Consider the following 26,166-nt stretch of genomic DNA (forward strand, 5'->3'; position numbering starts at 1 on the left):
CAATGCTAAGGAAATAAATAACACTGTCTATATAATTTATGTTGAGTCAGTAAACCCTGAATTCAGCCGGCTTTATAATATTAGCAACCTATTCAATTTAGGTATGTTGTGGTAATGGAGTAATCCCTATTGATAGAAAAGACTCCTTTGTGCAGACTTTGATGGATTAGGTCTTCCCGAAATTCCAGAATGACGTCCTGATATGGAAATCCAGGTGCCGGGAGGTCTTTTCTTTTTCACAGAAAGTGTAAGAAATGCATTGTGTGGGTAATAAAAATGATTAGTGACAGGTTTGGACTATTTGGGGCATATTTGTTCTGATATTTCTAATATTGAAGCACTAAATCTACATTTAATGAATATTGCAGGGACCTAAATGTGTTTCTTCAAAGTGAATGTCAGGTCATCAAGTTAGCAAAAATATAGTAGGATTACACTGTTGAACCATGTCACTCTAGAGTAGTTGTAGTGAGCTCCAAAATAATGTTTCAATTTTTATTCATGCTCCTGTTACATAAACGTTACTTCTCCCCTAATAGCCTGTATAAACCTCTACACTCCATCATGTACAATGAGATACTGCTGCCACTCTAAGGTGATTGATCCTCAATTTTCCTAATTAGACCGAAGGGTGAAAAGTTGAAATGGTTCACCGAAATGTCTGCCCACAACGGAATTCATCACCTCTTAGCGATCCGAGCTACTTGTCTTTGCATTCCTCTACTTCCCGCTTTGTGACCTTGCTACTTTGTCCCATCAACACTGGATTCAAAATGGGGGTCAGCTGTAGCTCATGTATGCCACAGAAAAAGGCGAGTTAGTGTGCGAATGAAGCTTCTGAGACATCTATTCATGTCCTGTCACCCTTGGATAAAACACTGGTGGTTTGAAAGTGAAATTACCTGCAGCCTCAACCTCCGGCATGAGAAAGGCCTGTCATCAAGTGTCAAGAAACTCCGGGTTTAAAAAAAAAAAAACTGTTGACAAAATCAAGACAGGGAAGGTAATAGGGGTAGTTGAACTCTGAGTAGGTTCATCTCTTTGTGCGCCACTTATGCATGTCAAAGCTGACTTTATAACTGTTGGCGTGAGAGGTCATAGTCAAATGCCGCGCGTTTGTGTTTTTGTAACCTTTATCTAACTCCCAAGAACACTAATTTAGATAATCCGAAGAAAACCTCTAACAACAACTTTCCACAACGTAAACTATTCAATACAAGTCAAGAACAGCAACAAAAAAAACAAAAAAAAAAACGAGAATAACAGTGGAAACTCAGACAGAAAAAAAATGGGCCCAGTGTCCTATTATAACAGCAAGCCTTTCGACATCCTGAGAAGTGACGAATTCTTACAGAAATGTTCAGTCTTTTTGAAGGTTCGTGTTGCGGGGAGGTAGAGCGGAAGGGCTGTTGGGGTGGTGCTCAGGAGGGTTGGCAGCCTTGGATTGGACAAAAGTGTTCGTAACCACTGTTGTTCTGGCGACGCTGATTATCTTCTGTCGGTGTCAGCCTTGAGTGGGCAGACTCGGTGAACGACGCCTGCTTAAAACTATCTGTCTGTCCGTTATCATATGGTGACAGTGTGACGTAGATCAGTAAATCCCCAACCACCGGGTCGCGGACCGATACCAGTCCGTGGCACATTTGCTACCGGGCCGCAGAGAAATAAATGATTTATTAAAGAGAATAATAATACTAAGGGGCTGTGAGATATCAATAGAACCGTTATGTGGCAAGATAACAAATATTAATAAAGTTAATAAAAAAATAAATCACATTCATGACCAATTATCGAAAATTACGAACATTTCCGAATGTAGCCCAGAAACAGCCGAATGGGGCTGTGACGTCACAGCCAGGAAACAAAAGGTCGAGGCAGGTGCCATCGTTGTTTATCGACGAGAGAGTTGCGTTTGTGTTTTATCAAAAAATTGCTAAAATGGTTCAAACCTGTCGTGCTATGTGGTGTACAAATAGCCATTTCTCGCAATGTAGTACCCATGAGTTCCCAAACGCGAGAAAATGAGCAGGACTACGCAGACAATGAGTAAAGTTCATCCGTGATAAGAGGGCTAATTTTGCAGACCCAGCCTTCGGCACGGTTTTGTGTGGTGCACATTTTACACCTGAAAGCTATTCGAACTATGGACAAATGAAATCAGGTATAGCTAAGAAATTGCTGCTGAAAGCAGATGCGGTGCCCACCATACACGCGCAGCCACCTAAATGTCCCGAGATATCAAGAAATAGGATGATGACTGGCACTGATGAGTCCACCCCACCACCCCAGGCAAAGCAAAGTAGGGGAGCAGCCAAGCTCGAAATGGCCAGAGTGGGTACTCTTTTATGATAGAAAACATATCACGCATTGTATAGGACTGGACGCATGTATAAATTATAGCTCAAAAAATATATACAACAAATCCTTTAATCCCATTCATATTTGTGTCTGTTGGCAGAGCGAAAACCTATGATAGCACAATAAATGATAATTATTCTATATATTACTTTATTTTGCGGTCACGGTGTATCAGCTTCACAAAAAGAAATGCAAAACAAACCATTCGGTGTTTCCCACACGATCTGTTGCCAGTGTCAGTGTGATTGCCCCCCTCAGCGATCGTTTCATTAGGCTGCATTGGCTTTCGTTTGGGCTCAAATTGATAACCCAAAACACCAAAGAAAGGTACAGAACTCTCCTCGTCACTAATAGAAGAACGTTCGTCACGTCAGATTCGTTGCTGCAACTAGAAACAAAAATATCCGCCATCATCGCCGCCATTCAGTACTTTGTCAGGACCCAAGCACTGAGCTGGGTTTTTCCTAGTTGTGACGTCACGCACACAATATGCTAGTTTCGGGGATCTCGGGCGCCAGTCGTTTTAGCTTGACGTTCGATCCAAATTTCTATCATTTTCATGGTGTTGCGATGTGTGTAATTACACGAAGTGGCATGATATGAATCCAAAAGGCATGCGTTTATGGATAAATGATGGAATAGTAGCATTTCCCCAGGTGTTGTAATACTCTTTAACAACTGCAATCTGGCCTGTGGCTCCTGACACATCAATATCCCTGTCTACTCTATAGACTAATCCAAGTAAAGATTTGTATAGGTCGCTATCAAGTGGTTGGCCGCAATTACTAGGGTGCTTGCACACCCATAGCGTCCAGCGCCGGGCAATGTAAACAGTAACTTTAGCTGCTGTTGGCTGTGTGCTGCGGGCGGCAACGTTTTTTTACTAGGAAAAGGCCATCTGCTGAGCCAGTAGAGGAGCCTACAACCAAGCCCATTTGCCCATATGTGGCTAAGAGCAAGCAAACGAGGCAACAAAAGCGAATGCATTGAGATCATCATACCTCATGGCGAACCGTATTGCTACAGCTAAAAAACCTTTCACGATTAGAGAAGAACTCATTATGCTTGCAACCACGGATATTTGCCCACAAGTTTTAGGAGAGGCCGCTGTTAAAAAAAAGGTTGATTCAGTGTATGGTGAGTAACATTTTCCTAACCTGGAACTCCAGACTCACCGCTGTTCCAGCTATAGAGTCTGGCGACTGTTCAGTGGATCAAATTCCTAGGGCGGAGCAACCCACAGCAAACAGACAGCAGAGTGGACCAATCAGCGATGGGCGGATGTGACGTTGGTAAAGCGACAAGAAACTCTAGTGCGAGGATGTAAACATACGAAGAGAGTGGAGAACAGGCAAGTGTATTCAGCATGGCTAACGTGAGACAGACTGTTGGTTTTAGCGACTCAATGTGTTTTTGGTCATTTAAAACTGAATTTACCGCGGATAGGAACATATTCTTGGCTCTCCCGTTCGCCATCTGTGTTGTTGTGGAAACGACTTCCGACGCGCAAGAGTGACGTTGCTAATTAAGAACACGTCACGCAAAAATAAACGAATCTGATTGCAAGGACAATTTCTTTTGGGCTCGAGAGGCCAAAAAGGAGCTGGGTCCCAGACTCTTTTGCTGGAACAGCGGTGAGTCTGGAGTTACAGGCTAACATTTTCCCTGCACTTAATATTCGTTTTTAGCCTCGATGTGTTATTTTATATTTAATGTCATTTTCTGCCACACATTGTCGGTCCGTGAAAAAAAAGGCCAACATTACACCGGTCCGTGGTGCAAAAAAGGTTGGGGACCACTAACGTAGATCATCAACTATATACTGTTCGTATCACTTAGTCATTCATGTCCTGTCCCACAAATTCTTTCTCATGCACTCATATTTTAGATCCCTTTTATTGCTGGTTACACTATGGTCTTAATAACTGTATTATATTTTGTACTAAAACAAGAGAAGCAAGCATGTCTACGATTATCGATTAGCATGTTAGCAATAATGCCATTTTCCTTCATAACTCACATTTACCCCAAGTCGTTTTCTTCTGTTGAGGTAGCCAGAGAACACTTTGGAACACTTCACTCTAGTTTGCTTGAACCTACACTAGTTAAAGGCAATTAACGAGTTCTACTTGTTAAACAATAATTTTTTTATCATTCCTGAAACAATCATTTTTTACATGAACCTACCTACCTTCATACATGCTCTAAAGTCCAGTAATGTTCCGTTATTTACCCGGGACACACTCATGTGTGAGCGCAGTCAGTTGACTCGAACATTAGTTGGAACTTTACCAGGTTCGCGACTTAGTCACAAGTCTGGTACATTACCGGGTGGCGTTATGTCTGAATGCAGCAAGGTGCAGCGGTTGATGACGTAGCTATCACATGACTACACCAAATTTCCTCATTTTTCTTCATCACGAAGACGAAATAACAATACTTGATCAGATCACAAACTAGATCAGACAACTGTTTGCTGATCTTGACGCTTAGAAAGAGGCAGTTCACTTTTTTAGTTGGATGGTAGCTGAACAAAGGCAGCATGAGTGTTCAAAGCATACGTTCTTCTTGTTGTTATCATTTTTACAATAAACCTTGTGATTGAGAGTGTGTCATTGTTCAATCTTGTCTCTTACAAATGAATGGGTCAGATCGGTACAGTAAAATTACTATTTATACAGCGGAATCCAAAGGCAGTACTGCATAAGTTCCACCTCATGACTGATCCAGGTCAAAAAGTTACACGGTAGCTTGGTAGCTTAAAGATTTGATTCATTATTGTGGTATCTTTCCAAACTTTTGACAATTGTAGACCCAATACATTTCTACCAAACTTTAGTGAACAATTAGTTATCGATTGGCGGTATTGATATGCTTCAGCTCCCCAATGACCCTGAACAGAATAAGAGATAGAAAATAAATGAATAGGTAGACCCATCTGTGTTCTTTGGTGGCAGCAGGACTTTCCAGTTTCAGAAGAAATCTGTAGTTCAAAATTACTCTCAGAGCAACCCATTGGGAAGCCTTTTTAAAATGCTTTTTACCCAGCAAAATACTAACCCCAAGGATTTATACATCTTAATAGACGTCCTTTGCAGTGTCCTGGATGAGATGTCAGAATTGATGGCATCCACACTTTTATTACCTGGTGTGGTGTGTGTAATTAGGTTAAATAGATGGGGTTGGACACGCATGGTAAAGGATACATTTCTCACCCTGCCTGGATTTATTGGCCACGCTCCACTCTTCAGGGTCCGCTCTAATGCACTCATTTGCATGGGGACACATGTAGCTGATGTGTGTGTTACCGTTTCGTCAAGCGCTCGGCACAATGACTGGGGCCAGCTTATGAATAGCTCGGTTCAGTGGCTGGCGACGGCCCGGCCCGCCAACTGCCTATTAACTATGATATGAAAGCCGCCTGGCAAGTGTTGGATTGATACTTGACATGTCGAACAAAGCACATTGTCATTGTAATTGCCATACGTTTAGTCTTAATTTCACGGCCGTCCATACTGCAAATGTGATAGGGCTGCCTGTTACTTACATCTTCAGTAACAGCTGTCTATTCAGCTCGTGTACGGAGCCGCCCTTTCATGTGTTCAACCTTCTTAGAAATAACGACTTCATAATAGCTATAATCACTTCAAATGCAATTATTACGCATTGCGACAATTCAACTACTTTTCACATTAACCATAATGCTTTTTTATTTTCCAGATGTCTAATCATGCGTTAATCAGTGATCTAATAGCGGTGGAGTATATGTGTTTTGACCTATTCATTGAGGAGTCTTTACAAGAATCACTTTGTACCAGCTACTCGGTCATTTAATCTCTGTCGGTCCGTCCCATCCGTCAAAGACGACACTGATTATTTAGTATATGTGATGCAGTCGTGGTAATGGGGTCCAGGCAGCTACTCGTAATCACAGTCCAAGAGCTGTTATTCGCTATTTCTCCATTACCCATAATGCTTTGTGCCTTGTGGGGTAGCTAGCGAGTAGCTACAGGTTAAATACAATGCATCACATTTCGCTTTTCCAAAAATAAGTACATGAGCTTGCAATCTTCATGATTGCCTGAAAATGAAGGATTACTGGCCCCCTCTCACTGCAAAAACATACTTATGCTCCGAGAGTGGATGGACTCTGCATTAAAATGAATTATACTTAATAATGATCCTTTAATTATTTTATATCAGGGTAATTACTTACGTACTTTATTGAGTGGATTCCGTGCTTATGCTTGCTAGCACAGAGCGTTTTATACTTTTGTACTGCTAGCTGGTTGTAGCAAACTCCAATAAAAAACTCTTTGACTCCGGTCTCGGCACTCACCAAATTGACACCAACTAGGTTTTTCTGCCAGTTTTTCAGCTTTTCAAGGTAAAAACTAGTGATGGGATGACACCGGTAGTAGTCGGAGAAGATAGTGAGTCCTGACGAGAAGGTCCTGAAGTTGATATGTTTGAGGCACCACACGCGAAGGTTATGAGCACTTTTTCCCAATGGGCTTTTCCAAATCAATAGATAAAAATGTACACATTTGTTTAAGCTTTGGTTTTGTCAAATTTGAAACTTCCTGGAAGGTATTTGAGCTTTAAATTGGAAATGTCTTTGATAGGTCGAGAGGCCATGTTTTGTTTACATTTTGCTACCCCACCATGGCGCTAAGCATTATGGTTATGCGCAAGTTGCGAATAGCCATCAGTGGTTCACATTCTTCTGACCTTCACAAAATGCAAAATCAAAGTCTCTGTAACTGCAGGGTATGATGAATTTTGGGTTTAACATTACATTCGAATCTTTCTTGAACTTTTTGTTTATATCTACCTTGTCAACACAACACCACATGTTCACTTTCTCTCCAATAAGTACCCCCGCCCAAATTCTTCCTCTCCCCCGGGTTGGGAGACACCATGAAGGGGGACTCCTGAAGACAAGGCCCATTGACAGGCAAGAGTGGCAGTAACTTATTGTCCATTGATGGAGTGTGACAAATCATGTGGGAACGCAGGGATGCGTGGCAGCGAGACCCTGACTGTTGAGTGTGTGAGCGTGCCTGCATCTCAAAGTAGAAACGTGTGAGTATTCCCGCATGTGCTTGTGCCTTTTTTTTTTTTATTTTTTTTTATCGTGTGTGTATTTGTGCATAACGTCCTAGTGTGTGGGGCAGGCGGGCATAGCCGGGACCCTTCACAGCTCATTTAGCCCCAATGGGGCCACCTGGGTGGTGAGGGAGCTCAGCGGGACGGCCCTGGCTCTGCCGAGCCCCTGCTGACAGCCTCCTAATATAGGGGCTCCATCTACCTATTAATCAACACGGCCACACTGACAAATCACCACAACTATGACCTAATGAGAGTGGAGAGAGAGGACTGAAGGAAGTAAGGCAGGCAGGAACGTAATGGAGGAGGTGTTGATGGAAGTGGAGGGTCTGTTAGTAGGGATGCTACCAATGGACGGAGAGAGCACAGGATTAATGAAAAGGAAATGAAAGAAACAGGAATGTGTCATTGAGACTGGCGCTATGGGTCATGAGTGGAAGCCGAGGGAGAATGCTAACGAGTTTGCCACGGTTAACTGATCTTAGCCAATCTAGTCCAACTGGAACAATTATATTCTGAAAGTGCGAAGTGCGAGTCTAAGAGTTAGCAATGACCTGATGAGTACGGTGGTTGGGAAGCAAATTGAAAATTCCAAAAGCTTTGCAAAAGAAAAAAACAAATGCCAATTGCGACAACACGAATGCAAAGATGACCACTACGGAAACAGACTTTCAACGGTACATAGAAGAAAGATTGTTATAATTTTGTTACCATCTTTGCCTTAGGCTTTTCAGAGGTAATCTTCCAGTAGAGACCGCTATATGACGTTAGGCACTAACTTGTGTTACATTCAGCTACTGGTCAGATTGTTTTAATTAGAGTGTGGGCGGAGTTCCCTGGTCACACCTGCGTCCAATCCCATTAGCGGTGTATTTAAACGGAGCCGACCCAAGGAAGGATTGCTGAGATATTGCCTTGCTAGTCGCCATCAGACGTTTTGTACTCTCGATCCTGGCATCGCATTTAGTAAGTTCCTCCCCTGCCTTGGTTTTTCGTTCGTCTGCCTCCTTCGTTTTGGAATCTTCTACTTTGTGAAGGTATTTGTACAACTGGACCCTTTTTGTAATCCCCCCGTTTTCGCGATTGCATGGTGTTGCTGTGTCTATTTAATAAACCCTTCAACATGTCCCTTGATTGTTGTCTGCTTTGGGGTCCAACCTTGTTTCCGCATTCACGGACCATAACAACTTTATCATCCAGTAGATTTCGTTGCATGATGCTACCCATTACTAGAAGCGAGAGCTATAATGAAAGTTAGCACAAACTTACGTCTGACTGACTAACATTGCTGGCTAACGCATGCGACGATCTCTACTGGTTGATTCCATTAATGACTAACTTCATACAATGATCTTTACTGGATGACTACTTCTGAAAGTCTAAAGTAGAAATGGTCACAAAACAATCTACCAAAGTTTATCGACCATTGTGATGCATGGTTTATGCTTCTGCGTTGGGCCGACGGCATAGCTATTGCATAGACCCATTGCCGTCAATAAGCATTATAAGTCCTGCATAGTCAGAGACGGAGCCGCCGTTTCTCGAGCTGGAGCTCATTGAAATTGAAAAACAATTGCTTTTACTCTAACTGGTTAAATGCAGAAGATGCAGAAAACATTTGCAGGGGCAGTCTGTGCGACCACTGAACCGGTCGAGGCAGAGAACGGGTGAATTTGCCACACTTGTTTACCTCCTGAGGTGTATGGACGAAGAGATGCACTTTCAATACTTTCGAATGTCAGCGGGCAGATTTGACGATCTTCAACGAATTCAACCTACAATATCTATTAGCAGTCAAATAGGAAATAGCAATCACGGAAAAGAGGTTCTGTGTGAACTAATCACAGTCCTTGTCGTTCACGTAGCAACGGGTCACCGTGACGCATAGTCAGGATTTTTGGGAGGCGCACCTCAGGCAACGGCGTTGGGTCAAAACAGTTTATGCCGTCGACGGCGTCACCCCGATGCAGGAGTATATCAAACCCCTTTAATTTGTGGTCATTTTGCATTTGTGTTGCAGCTATCGTCATTTTGGGGTTGGGGTTCTTATGCAAATCATTATTTTGCAAATCATTTGGAATTTGTACATTTCTTATCACTTCCGACAACTGTAGAACAGCATTTTTGATAAACCAGAATAGCTCACATTAGAGCCAAGAGCTTGACTCATTCGGATGACTACGTTTTTGTACAGTGGGACAAATAAGGATTTAGTCAACCACCTATTGTGCAAGTTCTCCTACTTGAAAAGATTAGAGAGGCCTGTAATTGTCAACATGGGTAAACCTCAACCATGAGAGATAGAATATGGAAAAAAAAAAAAAAAATTGCTTTGTTTCATTTTTTAAAAAATTATTTCCAAATTAGAGTGGAAAATAAGTACTTGGTCACCTACAAACAAGCAAGATTTCTCGCTGTCAAAGAGGTCTAACTTCTTCTAACGAGGTCTAATGAAGCTCCACTCGTTACCTGTATTAATGGCACCTGTTTTAACTCATTATCGGTATAAAAGACACCTGTCCACAATCTCAGTCAGCCACACTCCACTATGGCCAAGACCAAAGAGCTGTCGAAGGACACCAGAGACAAAATTGTAGACCTGCACCAGGCTGGGAAGACTGAATATGCAATAGGTAAAACGCTTGGTGTAAAGAAATCAACTGTGGGAGCAATTATTAGAAAATGGAAGACAAACAAGACCACTGATAATCTCCCTCGATCTGGGGCTCCATGCAAGATCTCACCCCGTGGCGTCAAAATGATAACAAGAACGGTGAGCAAAAATCCCAGAACCACACGGGGGGACCTAGTGAATGATCTACAGAGAACTGGGACCACAGTAACAAAGGCTACTATCAGTGACACAATGCGCCACCAGGGACTCAAATCCTGCACTGCCAGACGTGTCCCCCTGCTGAAGAAAGTACACGTCCAGGCCCGGCTGCGGTTCGCTAAAGAGCATTTGGATGATCCAGAAGAGGACTGGGAGAATGTGTTCTGGTCAGATGAAACCAAAATAGACCTTTTTGGTAGAAACACAGGTTCTCGTGTTTGGAGAAGAAAGAATACTGAATTCCATCCAAAGAACACCATGCCCACTGTGAAGCCTGGGGGTGGAAACATCATGCTTTGGGGCCCTTTTTCTGCAAAGGGACCAGGACGACTGATCTGTGTAAAGGAAAGAATGAATGGGGGCCATGTATCGAGAGATTTTGAGTGAAAATCTCGTTCCATCAGCAAGGGCATTGAAGATGAGACGTGGCTGGGTCTTTCAGCATGACAATGATCCCAAACACACAGCCAGGGCAACAAAGGAGTGGCTTCGTAAGAAGCATTTCAAGGTCCTGGAGTGGCTCCAGTCTCCAGATCTCAACACCATAGAAAATCTGTGGAGGGAGTTGAAAGTCCGTGTAGACAACGACATCCCCAAAACATCACTGCTCTAGAGGAGATCTGCATGGAAGAATGGGCCAAAATACCAGCAACAGTGTGTGAAAAGCTTGTGAAGAGTTACAGAAAACGTTTGGCCTCCGTTATTGCCAACAAAGGGTACATAACCAAGTATTGAGATGAACTTTTGGGATTGACCAAATACTTATTTTCCACTATGATTTGAAAATAAATTCTTTAAAAATCAAACAATGTGATTTTCTGTTTTTTTTCCACATTCTGTCTCTCATGGTTGAGGTTTACCCATGTTGACAGTTACAGGTCTCTCTAATATTTTCAAGTGGGAGAACTTGCACAATTAGTGGTTGACTAAATACTTATTTGCCCCACTGTAGATGTTGACCTTATACATAGTCTATCTTTGACACTTTGTTGTTCAGTTGGGAATACATGCACACTATTTGTATGTCGCTGCCAGCAGACACAAAATAGCATGACCAAGTTTTGCCACCAATTTCGATTTCAAATTCAGGTGCTTCTTGTTTCTGCTGAAACATCATTGGTTACACTGTCTGTGCTGAATGGGTGTGAACAAAGACCAGGACCCACTGTGGCCCTCGAAGACTGGTTTTCCCACCCCGGTTAGGTTCTGTGGATAATGCATTTGGATCTTCAGTAACTGATGAGGCTACTCTGTCAGACACTGAATAAGTCTAATGGTTTTTGCATCGCTGGCTGAAGTAGTGCTCTTATCAAGCTGGTCACCCATATTGCATAGGAGTCTTCCATGAACTACATGCAACCTCAAGAAAAAGCCCTTCATAAACACACATTTAATCGGTAAGTGCAGTTTGCAAGTTTGTCTTTCAAAAAACACATTTTCTCCAAAAGGATGGTCACAATCCATCTTGTACTAACTTGGTCCTAATTTGAGTTGAGATATATTTTTGCCAAATTCTGCTTGCAAACAGCCATGCAAACATCACCATTTGTCAGCAGTAATTAGCCGCATGTGTGCCCGACAGTGTATCCAGCACTTTTTGTGGATGCGCCGACGCAAATGAGATGTTAGAGACGATGAGTTTAAAAGCAAGCAACATTGATGTATGTCTCCTTCTGTGGTTCCCACCCTGAGGTGAGCCAGCATCTAATCTCTCCACTAGCAGTCTCAGGTCCAAATCACATTAGCTGGGATCAGAGGTGAAACTGGAGCTTTTCAACAGCAGCCTGTTCTCACTAATGAACCCCCATGGCCATCCACAGCATATTACAGCCAAACTGAGTGACGGGGAGAAAGTTTCGCAATAATCATTATGTAACTGCGCAACGACTGGCTTTCCTTTGCCCTGACATTTCAAACACTCGATCGCAATATCTTGATGTTTCTCTATAGGGAATATGTTTTGAATTGCTTTACTGTGTATGATTGATGATTTTCCGGGGCCAAGAAATCTGCTTTCTAGTAATTATGGGGCTATACAATGTGATATTACAGTCAAAGTCCCCACTTTATTATGAACATGAAGCAGGCTGTAATTTATCAAGCAATCTTATTGCAAAAACAAATCCCATTTAGACAAGTCGTCATGGTCAAGAGTGGCTTGTGAAGTCCAATCATGACAATAATAGAATTTAGCTGATTTTTTTTTTTTTTTTAATTGTGTGATTGATGCCGCCAGAATTTCTGGGATTTTTAGCCTGCCCGAAAGGGGGGCTCAAGGTCTCATTCGCTTTCTTTTTCTTCGTCTACTTCTTCCTCTTTTCCTTTACGACTTTCTCCACTTTCTCTTCTTCTTACACTTCTTGACTACTCCTCCGTTAGTCGTGGACAGATTCGAATGAAATTTGGTATGTATATTCTAGGGATCGATACACATCAATCCTCAGAGATGTTCTTTATTTTATTTTAATTTTAAACCACATAAATTCATCATGGTCTTATTTTTGCCTATAGGTTCCGAGTTAACCAGTTGAGCACATGCGCGCTCTTCAGATGTGCTTATCATTAGTCCGGGCTAATGAGATGTTTAGGGAGTGAGCCAGTCTGTCTTAGCTCATTTGAATTTGTCAACTCATTTACTTGCAGGCATGGCAGCGATCATTCACTGTTCAAATAGATTAGACGTCTATCGTCGTTACTGGCGGCCAATGATTTAATCTTAAAAAGTGTTGTGTTGTGTTTTTTTTTTGGGGGGGGGGGGGGATAAAAAGAAGCCAGATCAAGCAAACGTCACTGATTATTTCCTCTTTAATTCATCAAGTCTTTATTGAGTGCAAAGAAATGATTTTTCTGTGCTCAATTAATATGCAGCTAGCCACTGAACACTACAATGAATATTCAAAAGCCCCAACTTCCTATTGATGCATATCTGCCCGTGAGATCTATGTGATATACTAAGCCGCGGCCTGTCTGGTCCATCGACTGGTGGAGGATGGAGAACCCAAAGAGAAGATGCACAACTGCATGTTCCTCCCATCCATTACCTGCTTAGGGTAACAACTGTGTCTGTGTCTTCATAGTTTTACAGCTATGCACGGAACTTCCTAAGTCACCTTAATCCACGTCTTCTGCGATGTGCTGCTTCACATTTAATTACTCAATGTGGAAAATGGTGTGTTTTCATTAATAATTGATTATGCATACTCTCCAGTCTCATAGGTAAACCTGAGCCTGAATGTATAGAAACACAAAAGCAAGGGCGTCAAACTCATCTTTATCGTGAGCCACATGGTAGTTTTGATGTCCTTTGCGATGATAAATCAGCAAGTGGAATATCATGATACGACAGCTATTTTGATGGTCCTTTAGATACATTGTTGATATAAAAAATCTTTTTTTTTTTTAGGCTTTAAATTGAAAATATGTTCTTATATATATTGTTATTTACTTACATGAAAATTAAATTGGGAAAAATTGAGTTTTTTTTTTTTTTAAGTTTTGTTTAAAAAAAAAAAAATACAGAAAAAACAGGGAAAAAGGTTATATTCATTATTTTTTTTATTCTCTTTTTTTAAATAGAGAAACAGTGCAGTAAAACCAATTTTTTATTTTATTTATTTTTTAAATTTCTTTAATTGAAAAAAACAGATGTTCTCCTTACATTTAATTGTAAATGTTTATTTCAATATTTTATTGAAAGAAAATTATCTGATTTTCATCAATATTTTAGTGAAAACCATATAAAACACATGATTTACCTTAGCGAATCACACAAAATTATGTTGCGGACAGTGTTGTCACAGATTACTTGAAAAAGTAATTTAATTACTGATTATGCCTCAAAATGGTAATCTAGTTACTTTACTAATTACTTTATGATCAAAGTAACTAAGTTACTTTGTAATTTAACGGTTACGTTTTACAAATTTTTCTCCCTTTGCTGCCTCAATATAGAATGACAACAAAAATGTCTTCATATATAATTAACTTTTCAACAATTGAATTTAAAGAGGAAGATCAGCATTTTTCACATAACGCTTAATCTTCAAGTTAACTGGGGTTTGATTAGTCGATGGAGTTGATTTCAACCACCATTGACTCGCGCTAGCTTATCCATTCAGGAGCTCTGAAACTAACAAATAACTGGCAAACTGCATGGAATTTGTTGAAATCACTCCACTATCTAATTAAACCCCCGCTAACTCAAAGATACACACACGCGGTCAACTTGGCCACAAAACGTGGTGGCAACTAAGCACTTTACACTCAGTCGAACTTACAAAACATCCCAAAGTTGCTAAACGAACACATCACCTCACGGAATAAATGTGCAGCACGAATTTGATGTAAACAATGCTTGGAGCGATGACTACCCGCCATTGCAAGGGCAAAGCTACGAAACGGCCACACTTGTAGCGGCTCCAAACTATGCTGGAACCCTCCAGAGTGAAGTAAAAATACGTTCATGTGTGTTCACGTAGGAAGAAATGGTGAGCGGTTACCATGGAAACTAACCGGTAGTGAGTAGATGCGAACCTCTTTAACATTTTCTATTCGAAATGCTCTCTGTGAATGACTACAATAATCTTCATTCTACATGCATTTTGAGACAATAACAAAATAGTGATGCACAGACACTAAGGAAACTAACTTTAATCAGATTACTGGTTTGGAAAAATGAACACGTTAGATTGCTCGTTACTGTAATCTGATTACTTTCTTTCAGTAACGTGTTACTGACAACACTGGTCGCAGGCTGGTTCTGGGTTGTCACCTGTCAAATATAGTGCCTTTGAGACTTTCACGTTTCACCGAAATTAGATGAGATTTTTTATTTAAAATTTAGATTGGTTTGAGATTTGATCTAGGCTTCCTATTCATTTGGGGACATTCTTGAGTCACTTCCTGTTCACTTATCCAAAATCAACAGGAAGTGACCGCAAATGTCCCAAATGGAACAAGAAATGACCGGAAATCAACAGGAAATTACCAAAACAACCTCAAAATTAGACTTCCAATTATTTTTGACTGGATTGGACGTCTAACACCGTCACTTGCACTGAAACCAGAGACTTCACACTTGTGGGCATTTACAGATCACTTCTTGTTCAATTTAGGGCATTTACAGGTTACTTCCTGTTGATTTTCAGTCACTTCTTATTCATTTGGGGACATTCTTGAGTCACTTCCTGTTCAGTAACCCAAAATCAACAGGAAGTGACTGAAAATCAACAGGAAATGACCTGAAATGCCCCAAAATTAACTCACTGCCTGGTATTGGGTAACACTGACTGTTTGAAGTGGGAGGGATGGGCTACCCTACCAGTTCAAATGGATTGGACGTCTACTCGTGATAAACTAACTTTCTGTTTATTTTTTGTATTGTTGAATAACACAGAATGAGTTCCTGACCCAACTGTCGTATCACCATATTGTGAGATAATCCTTATCATGAGCCTTGTATCACAATTGCATCATAAGTTGCCCAAAGGTTCCCATTCCTAGTTAGCTTAGCAACGTGAGGAAAAAACCATGTACATTTAGTGTATAGGTACAGCATATATTGTACAGCCATACGCTTCTTACGGATTCACACACATTTATCAAATTGACGACAGTTTCCCGAGCAAAACTAGCTCATTACTTGTTCCTGGTTGATATAAATGTTAATGAGTCCGAATCAACAGATTATATGAAATTACAGCCGATCTGTCGTCTGATACAGTGTAATGGCAGACAATTACGTTATCAGCCCTCTCGGGAGCTGCAGCTGTGTGGTCCACGATGCCGCCTGAATGTAAAGAGATGGGAATGGTGGATTCCTGACAATGAGACAAAAATTACATTGATGCGCCTGTTTCTGCCGTGGATTTCATCCGGTTTGTCAATGTGTAGACTGTTATTCCACAATGTATTCTGATAAGACACAAATAAATTGTAAAAACAATTTGGTTTGTCTAGAAAGGGACATTCTGCTGTTTCATTTCTATTGTGTTGAAAGCTCAAAACAATCAATTGTGTCCAGTAACAGTGTGAGCTTCATCTTCCTTCCTTATTAATAGCTATTAAATTTTATTCTACAGTTACTGGGTTTTTGGCTTAACAGAACTTGATGTTGCCCTCACACTAAGACTGGGCGATATGGCTTAAAAACATAACCACAGATTGTTTTCATCTGAAATAAGATTTTAAAACGGCTCAAATTCAGCCCCATTGTCAGTAAGTGTATACTCTGCGTTTATCCTCATCTCATTTAACTAATTGGCTGACACTTACGGAAATAGCTCTGTTCAATTGCAATTGATGTCTCTTGCTGTTCATAGCAAAATATTCCACCATTTGACCTTGTATTACAGTAAATATGACTGATGTCGTTTGATATTAATTGCTGCTGATTGCAGCCTCATCTTCTTTCTTTTATGACCTCTAACGTACTGCTATATGAACACTTTTTAGGCCAAATAATTATTTTTGGTAATTAAAAAAAAAATCATTAACTGATGAAGACCTGGCGTCCACATACGTGGACGTCACATTTTGAGTCATCTAGAAAAGAGGTCCTTAACCACCGGGCCGGGGACTGGTAGAAAAAAGCACGAGCACCCAACCGTATTGCTAAAGCCAAGAAACCTTTCCCGATTGGTTGCAGGCATTATACGTTCTTTTTCAAATGTATTTGCCGTCAAGATTCAGGCAAGGTCTGTTAGGGTGCACTGGGAAGTGGACCTCAAAGCAGACAAGAGAATTGCCATGCCCGTATGAAATGTTTATTTAAGCGAGCACGAGGGTCGCGGCAGCGCACGGGCACGCTGGGTCGTAGCTGGCGAGCGTTGACGTGAGGTCAATCAAGCGACTATACAGGTCAGGGAGCAGGCACGTGCAATCCTGGAAAAAGTCAGATGAGCCGGGTGTATATAAGACGAGAAATGCCTGAGTGCTGGACGTGACTGACGGGGATGCCGAAAGTGTCGATCTGATGATAAGCGGCAACGAAGAGCAGGCATATGAAGGCATCTGATTGTGATGGCTCGCAGCTGTTGGCGTTCCCCTCGTCTGGCCTCCAGCCTGCAATCAAGAAACCCTAACAAGGCCACTGTTAAAAATAGGGATGTCCCTATCAGATCACGTGATAGGAAATTGGGCGGATCGCGCCATTTTTCAGAGGATTGGAATTGGGTGAAAAGAATCGTGTTTTTAATCTTTAAAAAAATTGCTTTTTTTTTCAGCTTCATGCTCGCACAGCCTCCACCTCTCCCTCCTGCTCCTTTTCTTGGTCATCAGTGTACTGGAGTTTGCTAGTTAAAGTTAACAATGATTGACAGATTACAAAGCTTTGGTCTTGCGAGAGAAGCTTGGTAGCACTACGATCAAAGGCGCAGATGTGTCAGTCATAGTTTAGCTTGTTACACGCTAGCAATAGTGTGCTGTGGCAACTCATTGTGGAAGTGAGAGGCTAATCTCAGCAGCGTGAGCGGATTTGAGTGGACTCACTCAATGAAGCATTTAATGTAAGCATTTTTCTACGTTATTCTTGTTTAAAAATAATTCACATTATGAAGGTACGGTGGGACAGTAACATGTTTAAAACTTTTGTTAGGAAAAAAAAAAACCTGGGTATCGGATTGGGAGTGGGTATCGGCAGATTCTCAAAACCAGGTGACTTGGACTAAAATATGCGATCGGGACATCCCTAGTTAAAAAGGTTGATTCAGCATATAGTGAGTTACATTTTACCTGAACTTAACATTTGTGTTATTTTATATTTGCTGTATTTTTCTGCTACACATTGCCAGTCTGTGAAAAAAAGGCCCACCGCACACCGGTCCGTGGTGCAAAAAAGGTTAGGGATCACTGATCGAGAACACAAAATTAACATTTGGTAACTATGTGTGGCCTACTACATGACCCAAAATGTGATGCCCACATATTTGGATGCCTATTCTCAATTAATAAAATAATGAAAATAATTAAAAATAAATAAATAATAAACACAATTAACTCTTTCACTACCAAAAACATATAAATGATGTTTATGATGCTCAACTGCTCAAATTTTATAATATATAAATGGCTGTGAATTCATCTTTCATTGCCATTGACGGCACCAGGCATCCAATCCTCTTAGACTGGAACGTTCATTCATTCAACCCCTCCCAGTCAAAATAGATTGGACGTCTAACACCGTCAATGGCAGCCAATGAGGTAAACGAGAGCCCTATGAAAGGTTCGTGTAAGTGCCTTAGCGCTTCACTCAGAAAGCGCGGAACAAATCTCAATCTGGTCTAAAAAGCTTTTGACACGACGTGTACTTTGCAGAGAGCGCACCTTACGGACCCACTTTACGCTTCCTCTTCTTGCTTGTGTACTCATCAATGGTGATGTCACATTGCTCAAAGAGCTACACAATGCTTGTATGCAGCATTGCCTGAGGTTTGTCACGCGCATGTTTTCCTGAGCTGACAACACAGTATCAAATCCTTACAAGGTGAAGCACAACTTAAAATGCCTTTTCACCGCCTTGCTTATCTCTGTCACACTGCTGTTGGCAGCAAGAAAAAGAAAGGAACAGTGTGCGAGAGGGAGCATTAGAACTTTGTTATTATAAGCAAAGAGCGGGTAAAGTAGAGCATGTGATAGGATCTGGAGATTAGGAAGGAGCAGAACAATAAATTATGCAAAGTGTTTGAAAACATGTACAGCTTTAATTAAGTGGCATTTGATATTAAATAAGGTGACGGCGAGGTTTTATTTATCTCCTTAACCCTCTACGTCTGCCATTAGCTCGGCAGAAAATTAACCGTTTGAATTATTATGAGAATGAGGCCCTGATCTGATACAGCCACGCGCACATGCACAGCAAAAACAAGGTGAGATCAATGTCTGAATGGACTAATCAGTACATTGCAGACCCTCACAAGCCACAGGAGCCCACTGCTAATAATGTCATAATGAAACAAGGCTAAATACAGCCACATATACAATACATGCTACACTCAATTATCGACCACTTGGAGCTATTTTTGAGCAACATACTCATGTGAACAGCATTGTTTGTAGATTTTAAACAAGACCTCCAAGCATTTGCAAGTTGTTATAGTGCCAAAAAAAAATCTAATTCAGTGGTACAGTACTTCTATATAAGAAGTTAATTTGTTCCAGGACCTTGTTTGTAAGTCGAAATTGTCGTATGTCGAGCAGGATTCCCCTATAAGAATACATTGCAATTCCATTAGTTTGTTCCACAGCCCGAAAACCTACAATAAATCCTTAATAAATACTGCTGGTACTATTACAAATGACAATTACACATAGCAAAACAAATAACTTATAAATAAAATCACAATAATAATATAAAAATAATAATTTCTGTAGTAAAGTAACGAATCTGTTTCTAATGTAGCGAGTGTGTTTTACGTGCTGTACCTCAACACACTGCGTGGTTTACATGACAGAGTGAGAAAGGTGCGATAGAGATTTTTCTTTCTTTTTTAATGTTCTGTTGTTTTTGGCGTCAACTGCGATGGACAGTAGGCGTGTTGTGTTGCATAAGTTCTGAAACAAATTAATAAAAACCTGAAAAAGATGGTGATTTCTTTGGCGATGTTTCCACAATAATAATTGTCACCTTAACTTATAGAGACTGGCGAACGAGGTCGGAGGAACACTGTCAAGATCATAGACATTGTACGGCTGTATTTTCGAGCCAATTCACGGATGCGCACACAACGCTCATATTCTTCTATAATTTCCATCTTCATTTCAACGCTAAGCATCACCGTTTCCCCTTTTTCACCACCTGCACTAACCATCTTGGAATCCGTGTTGATTTCTGTCACAAGAAAATCTGCCGGGAAAACAAAGAAACTGCGGCACTGTCATAAATTGTCGTATTTCGAGCATGTAGTCGGATGCAGATGCGGATGCGAGTCAAATTATACGTCGGATGTCGAAAAGATCGTGTGTTGAAGCGATCGTATGTCGAGGTACAACTGTATTTAACTCGTGTTGATGCCGATAGACTTTCAATCGATTTGCACTGAAACGGGCTGGAAGCGAAAGACCCATAGCTCCAATGTCTTTGCGAGGACAGGTCAATGACGTATAATCAATCTTGTTAAATACGGCGTTAGAGTATAACGTTGTTACTAAAAAGCCTTTTTTTTGTTTGTTTTGTTTTGTTTTTTTCAGTAGTGAGTAAATTAATTACTTTTCTCATCTTTGCAACGCCTTTACTATTACTGATGATGTAAAGGCGTGCGTTACTTTGCGTTACTACGTTGGTTGTATGACGCGAGAAAAGTCTGCGAGACAAGGAGAGAGAAGAGCGGGAGTGGGAAAGAGAGAGTTGTGACGCCGTTGCAAACGCAATGCCAGGCTAGGTGGCTCCAATAATGCCTGACTGTAGCCGACAGCCTACAAACTATGCCCACATGATGTTATGCCAGATATCACATGTATATGAACTAAATGCGAAATGACAGACTTGCCGGCGTTGGTAAACAGTCGCCATCTTAAAGCAGTAGACTTCTCAGAAAGGCTCTGTTGTAGAGAACCTTCCTAGCGGACCTAAGTAACTTTTTATCTAAAATACTCAATCGGCAAAATCTTGACTTGAATCTATCTTTAAATGATGAAACAGTTTTAAACTTCCACATGTCGAAAGTAGACAGAAGGGAACTAATGCAATAATAAGAGCAATTTTAACAACTTTAACGGTTGATTCATAACATTAAATGACTTCCAAACTTTAAGGGTTGATTCCGACTTCCGCAGAAATTCGGGTTATTTCGCCCAGCGTAGGAACGGAACTCATTCTTAACCCGATGACTACCTATACAGTGGTCATGAGCACAACCCTGTTGGTCATTACTATGTTATCCCTTGAGAAGAGCTCTCGCCATGTTGTGCAAACGAGCTGAACTGCATAGAAAAAAGTAAAGTTCAACATTATGCAATATGCATTATATTCATAGTGGCTAAGGAAATATGTGGCAAGCTTTGAAGAGAAGTTTTGCCGGATCAATGTTCGAGAGCGAGGCCTTTGTCTGAGAGCAAGTTACAGTTTCTCAAGCCTCAATGCTCCTTAGTAGATTTGACAGTTTATATATGCACAAATAACAAAGGCAAGGTGCTGAATAAGTAATATGCTATTTCTTGGTAGCATACTGGGGTGAAATCACAATGAACATTTTTTCTCCCCTCTGTACACGGTTCAGTAGGGAGATTGTACGAGCGCTTGTTCTCACTGTTTGTGCTTATACAGTGCTCGCAGAGGGCAAAATCTCAAAGTTACTGACTGTTTATCTGTATCATCTTTGTTCATTAATTCATGGCTGATATTTTATGCATTTGGTGACAAAGTTTAAAGGAGTAGACCCAAATGCAGACACGCGCGACACGGGGGGAGATAAGATGTTAAAGGGAGCTCTAATTAACCGTCTCCAAAATAGTTTGGGGACCTGCAGATCTTGTGCAAGCAGAAGATTGTTGGACTGGAGGATTGAAGGCACATGTTGAGTGCAGGGAAAGCAACACCCACTAAAGTTCCCGTTGGAGAAAGTTAGAACAGTTGTTATTCTTCTAGTTTTTCACATAAATTCTGCTGGGAGCGTCCCCAATTCTTGTGTGTGCTTTATCCGGGTATTGCTAACATCTTCCGACATTACCAAAAGGCATACAATTGGACTCGAGTCAACTCGAGTGGCAAATTTTATGACTCCCAACTCGACTCGGACTTAAAGACTCTGACTTGATTCACTTGAGCTGGTAGGATCCGAGACTCGTCTCGACTTATGAGGCAATGACTCGAGACTCGACAAGCTGACTTGAAAGACTTCGTCGATTGGTTCCCGCCTGCCAGTGATCCACTTGGTCGCCTTGGCAGCTCTCGCCACGCCCTCACAGAACACCATGGCAATCAAAAATCAATCAAATTCCATGCAGACTTTACAGGATAGTTTCATTTTTACATTGACAGTAAGGTTTCCCTCAAAGATAAACCTGTGCGCTTCGTGGGTGAGCTGCTGAACAATGGTGAAGGCCTTGACTTACCTGTGACTTAACTTGACTCGGCTCGACAACCTTTTGATTTGACACGACTTGTCTTTACAACCTTTGGACTTGACATGACACATCTTTACAACCTTGTGACTCGGCTCGACTCGACATGACCTCAAGACTCGACTTGACTCTAGATAATCTTATGACCTTACTCGACTACACAGTTAAGACTCGGGACGTACTTGTGACTCGCATCATAGCGACTCGTGCAGTTTTCTGCCAAAAAGGTGTATGTTAGGAAGATATGCCATTACATATTTAAGGCAAGATTTGCTTGGGCCTCATGAAACCGCATGCATGCATTTTATATTAATCTAGAAACAGCAATTCCTTGAATTTCGACCCACCTTGTCAGTGACAAGAACCAAAGTTCATTTTATCGTTTTTCAGTCACAAAAGTTACATTTGGAATACATCTTCCACAACAAGATCAAGCTCACAACCTGACCTTAATGTATGAGGGGACAAAAAAAGTTAAAAAAAAAAACAACAACAAAACCGGGAACTTAAAATATGCATAAAAACGGTACTGTTTGTGTTCGTGGAATGGGGGGGGCAGTCCCAGAAAAAACGGGAACTTAAAATATGCATAAAAACGGTACTGTTTGTGTTCGTGGAATGGGGGGCAGTCCCAGAGTAGACACACAGTAGCACAATGGTTGTGATTTGTGAAAGTGTTTATTGTAACAAGATGTGGCTGATGAAGTCAAGGACACCGGGTTAGTAGACTTCAGCAGACAAAAGCGGGGGTGGCGAGTTACTATCAGCGTGGGGTTCACCGTTAGGCGACAGGCAAACGAGGCTCAGGGAGGACATGGGTTTGCCAGCTTGGGTACATGTGCATGCGAGAGGTGGATGAGACTCGGGGAAGACTCAGGCTTGAACGTCAGACGTGGGGTATGCAAAACATGTCCTGAGACGGAATTAAAGGTCAGGAGCCCGAAATCATAGAAGGCAAAATACAAATACGACAAGATGCAACTGACGCGGAACCAGACAAGTTGGTGTATTCACTTTTGGAGATTGGCCGCACATGTGTCCGCTCCACCTGTTCAACCTATAAACCAAAAAAAAAAACCCCACACCTGCCCAAAGTGGGTCAGGTCTCAGGAAAGAGAAGTCCTAATATTTATTGTGTTTATGTAACTGCAAATATTCTGGTAGATTTTAGTAGGGTTTTTATTTTGTTTGTTTTAAATTTAATATTGTGGGAGTAAAATACAATAATATTACTTTTTGTACTTTCTATATACTTGGAAGCAATGGTTGTTTGAATATTTATCGAATGATTGCTGTTTCGAATCCACCTCTTAATTGTGCACATTGTTGTTGTGTCCTTGGACAAGAAATTTCACCTTACTTGCATGTGTGAAGATGCAAGTGCGTGAACGAGGGGTTGATAATAATCAGAAGGGCCGATGGCACAAATTGGCAGCCTCGCTTCTGTCAGACTGCCCCAGGGCAGCTGTGGCTACTATATTGGGTTAACACCATCTAGTGTGGATCCAACGATGAAATGGACGAAGTGCTGTGTGTGTAGAAAGATTAGAAAAACCTAGCTCCTTAAGAACATACAGTAAAAGGTGATAGCATGCTAGCTGCTTGACTGGAGCTAGACTATCGTTTTAGCTCTGTACTCAGCATGCGCGACTGCCACACTGACGATGAAAGTTCAAAATCTGGTTTAGCGTAATTTGCTGCCAAAAAAACATTATTATTCTTTTTATTGTGGTTTGTTGTTACTGCACACTTTTTACGCTTTTTCCGTTTTTTTCATGACACAATTCTGGCGACCTAGGGCGGGACCCTTAGCGTACTCCCCTTTTTTTGTCTCACAGCCCCTTTTTTTGTCTCACAGAGCTATATTTCAGGGGTTCTTTTCTGACCCTGAGGCCCATTTTTTTCAGTACAGAGTGGCCCAGGGCCCATTAAATATAATTTTAATATATATTATTTATTAGTAGTAATTATATTATATTATGTATTTTTGACGCTGCACCGTCACTGCAGACCCCGACACAGTTCTGCCAGTCCAGGCCATTCTCACTGAAGTAGTTATCAATGCAGCGGAAACATTCCTGAGCCGTAGTTCGTGTTGGTAGCTCTCCACAAAACAGTATGTCTTCGTGCAAACTACTGTCCCAGCGATAGCGAACAAAAACCCAACAGCAGCGCAGCATTCGTGACATCAGTGTACTCGTCAAGTTGCAAAGAGAAAAATGGGCTACTTTTTACTCTTTCAATAAGTTGTTGCTGTATGTCTGAAGCCATGTCCGCGATACGGTGTCGTTTGAGAGTGGGATGGTCAGCAGCTTCTTTGCAGCGGCCTCTCCGATCATCTCACGGCACATATCAACAGCAGCAGGCAGAACCAACTCCTCCGCTATGGTGAATGGTTTCTTACTTTGTGCCACTCGTCTGGCTACGAGGTAGCTAGCTTTCAGTGCACTTTTAGAGTTGCCAGTCAGTGACACGATCGATCTTTTCTGCATCTGCAGCCCATCATCTTTTCTCTTGAAAAATTCCACCGGCTTTCCCACAAGCGTCGGATGCTTGGTCTCTAGGTGCCGCTGTAGTTTTGACGGCTTAAGTGCTCCGTTAGACAGCGTTAACCCACATGTACCCACGTACTTAATGAAGTCAGGATTGTACTTGCGCAAAAATTTGCTTTTTGGCGGGGGGTCGTCTTGGTTTTTTCGTTTTAAATATTTCTCCATCTTGTTTGTTTACAGCTAGCTGAGTGACTTCTTCTCCTTATTTATGGAGCTGGTTAAAGTAACAACTGACTGATGCATTAGCGCCACTACATGGTCGGGAGTTGTTATTGCGTCCCGCGGCCCTCGCAGCCCACACGTACAAAACAGATTTTTTTTTGCGGCCCACTAGGTGGCGCTCGGGGCCCAAGTTTGGGCCGCGGCCCTATGGTTAAGAATCACTGCTATATTTGATAGAGCTTACCCACAGAGCCCATTCGAGGAGCATATCAAAGTGTGTCCAATCGACGCGCGCTCACCGTCACACAGGGGTGGACAACCAACCTAATGATGTCTGAAATACCGGCACAACTGCTATGATGTGCTGTGATAATTGCTACCCTCCCGTCCACAGCACAAACACATGTGGAATGGTTCGGCAAACACATTAATATGGAAATGTCTACATTAATTTGCAGCATGGTCTAAATTATTCAGTAATTAAGCCCCTGCAAATTTACACAAACTTCCCTCTGGATGACTGGAGAGAATAGAGAAGGAGCTGCAAGCATGCAGACTGAGGGCTTTGAATTGTGTGCTCATAATACACATGACACTAAATAATAGACTGGAATCTTGCATAAGAAATTTGGACCCACCGAACATCTGCAGCAATTCAAATACCCACTAATTTCCTAAGAATTAGGAATTTGATGCATTATTTATCATTATTAGCTGCCGCCGTTGACGCTTCTAGCTCCTTAACGATCCTGCACATCACCACCGGATACACAAATTTATATAATCATGTTGGAAGTGTGTTGCAGGATGAACAAAACATAGTTGATACATGAGTCAAGTTCCTTTACATTTTTAAATCTAAAGGAGCACTGTGAGACCTTTTCTCTTCTCATCATATCATCTACACAAATAGGTTAATGCCTTTTCTGACCTTCGACCTCATGACCCCCAAAATGAATCACCTCTTCCGCTTTATCGTAAAAATATATCCTTCAAGTTTGATAAAAATCCCTTCGTTCAATCCGGAGCTATCTGGAACACAAACATTAAAAGTCAGTTGTGGCCCTGTAACCTTTGACCTTTGACCCCCAAAAA

The 26,166-nt window shown here is 41.4% G+C and overlaps 1 protein-coding gene across 4 annotated transcripts in view; it reads left to right on the forward strand.

The window, feature by feature from the left end:
- Positions 1–26,166, forward strand: part of kiaa0825 (KIAA0825 ortholog) — a 306,720-nt gene that overhangs the window by 251,223 nt on the left and 29,331 nt on the right. The window contains exon 23 of one of the 4 annotated variants that reach the window (XM_057831007.1): positions 16,023–16,517. The exons of the other annotated variants lie outside the window; for them this stretch is intronic. Coding sequence (XP_057686990.1) covers positions 16,023–16,092 — 70 coding nt within the window. The 3' untranslated portion in view covers positions 16,093–16,517. Of the gene's footprint in view, positions 1–16,022; positions 16,518–26,166 lie in introns of those variants that run through there. 4 annotated transcript variants of the gene reach the window in all.

Source organism: Corythoichthys intestinalis, chromosome 3, assembly GCF_030265065.1.
Source record: "Corythoichthys intestinalis isolate RoL2023-P3 chromosome 3, ASM3026506v1, whole genome shotgun sequence".
NCBI lineage: Eukaryota > Metazoa > Chordata > Actinopteri > Syngnathiformes > Syngnathidae > Corythoichthys > Corythoichthys intestinalis.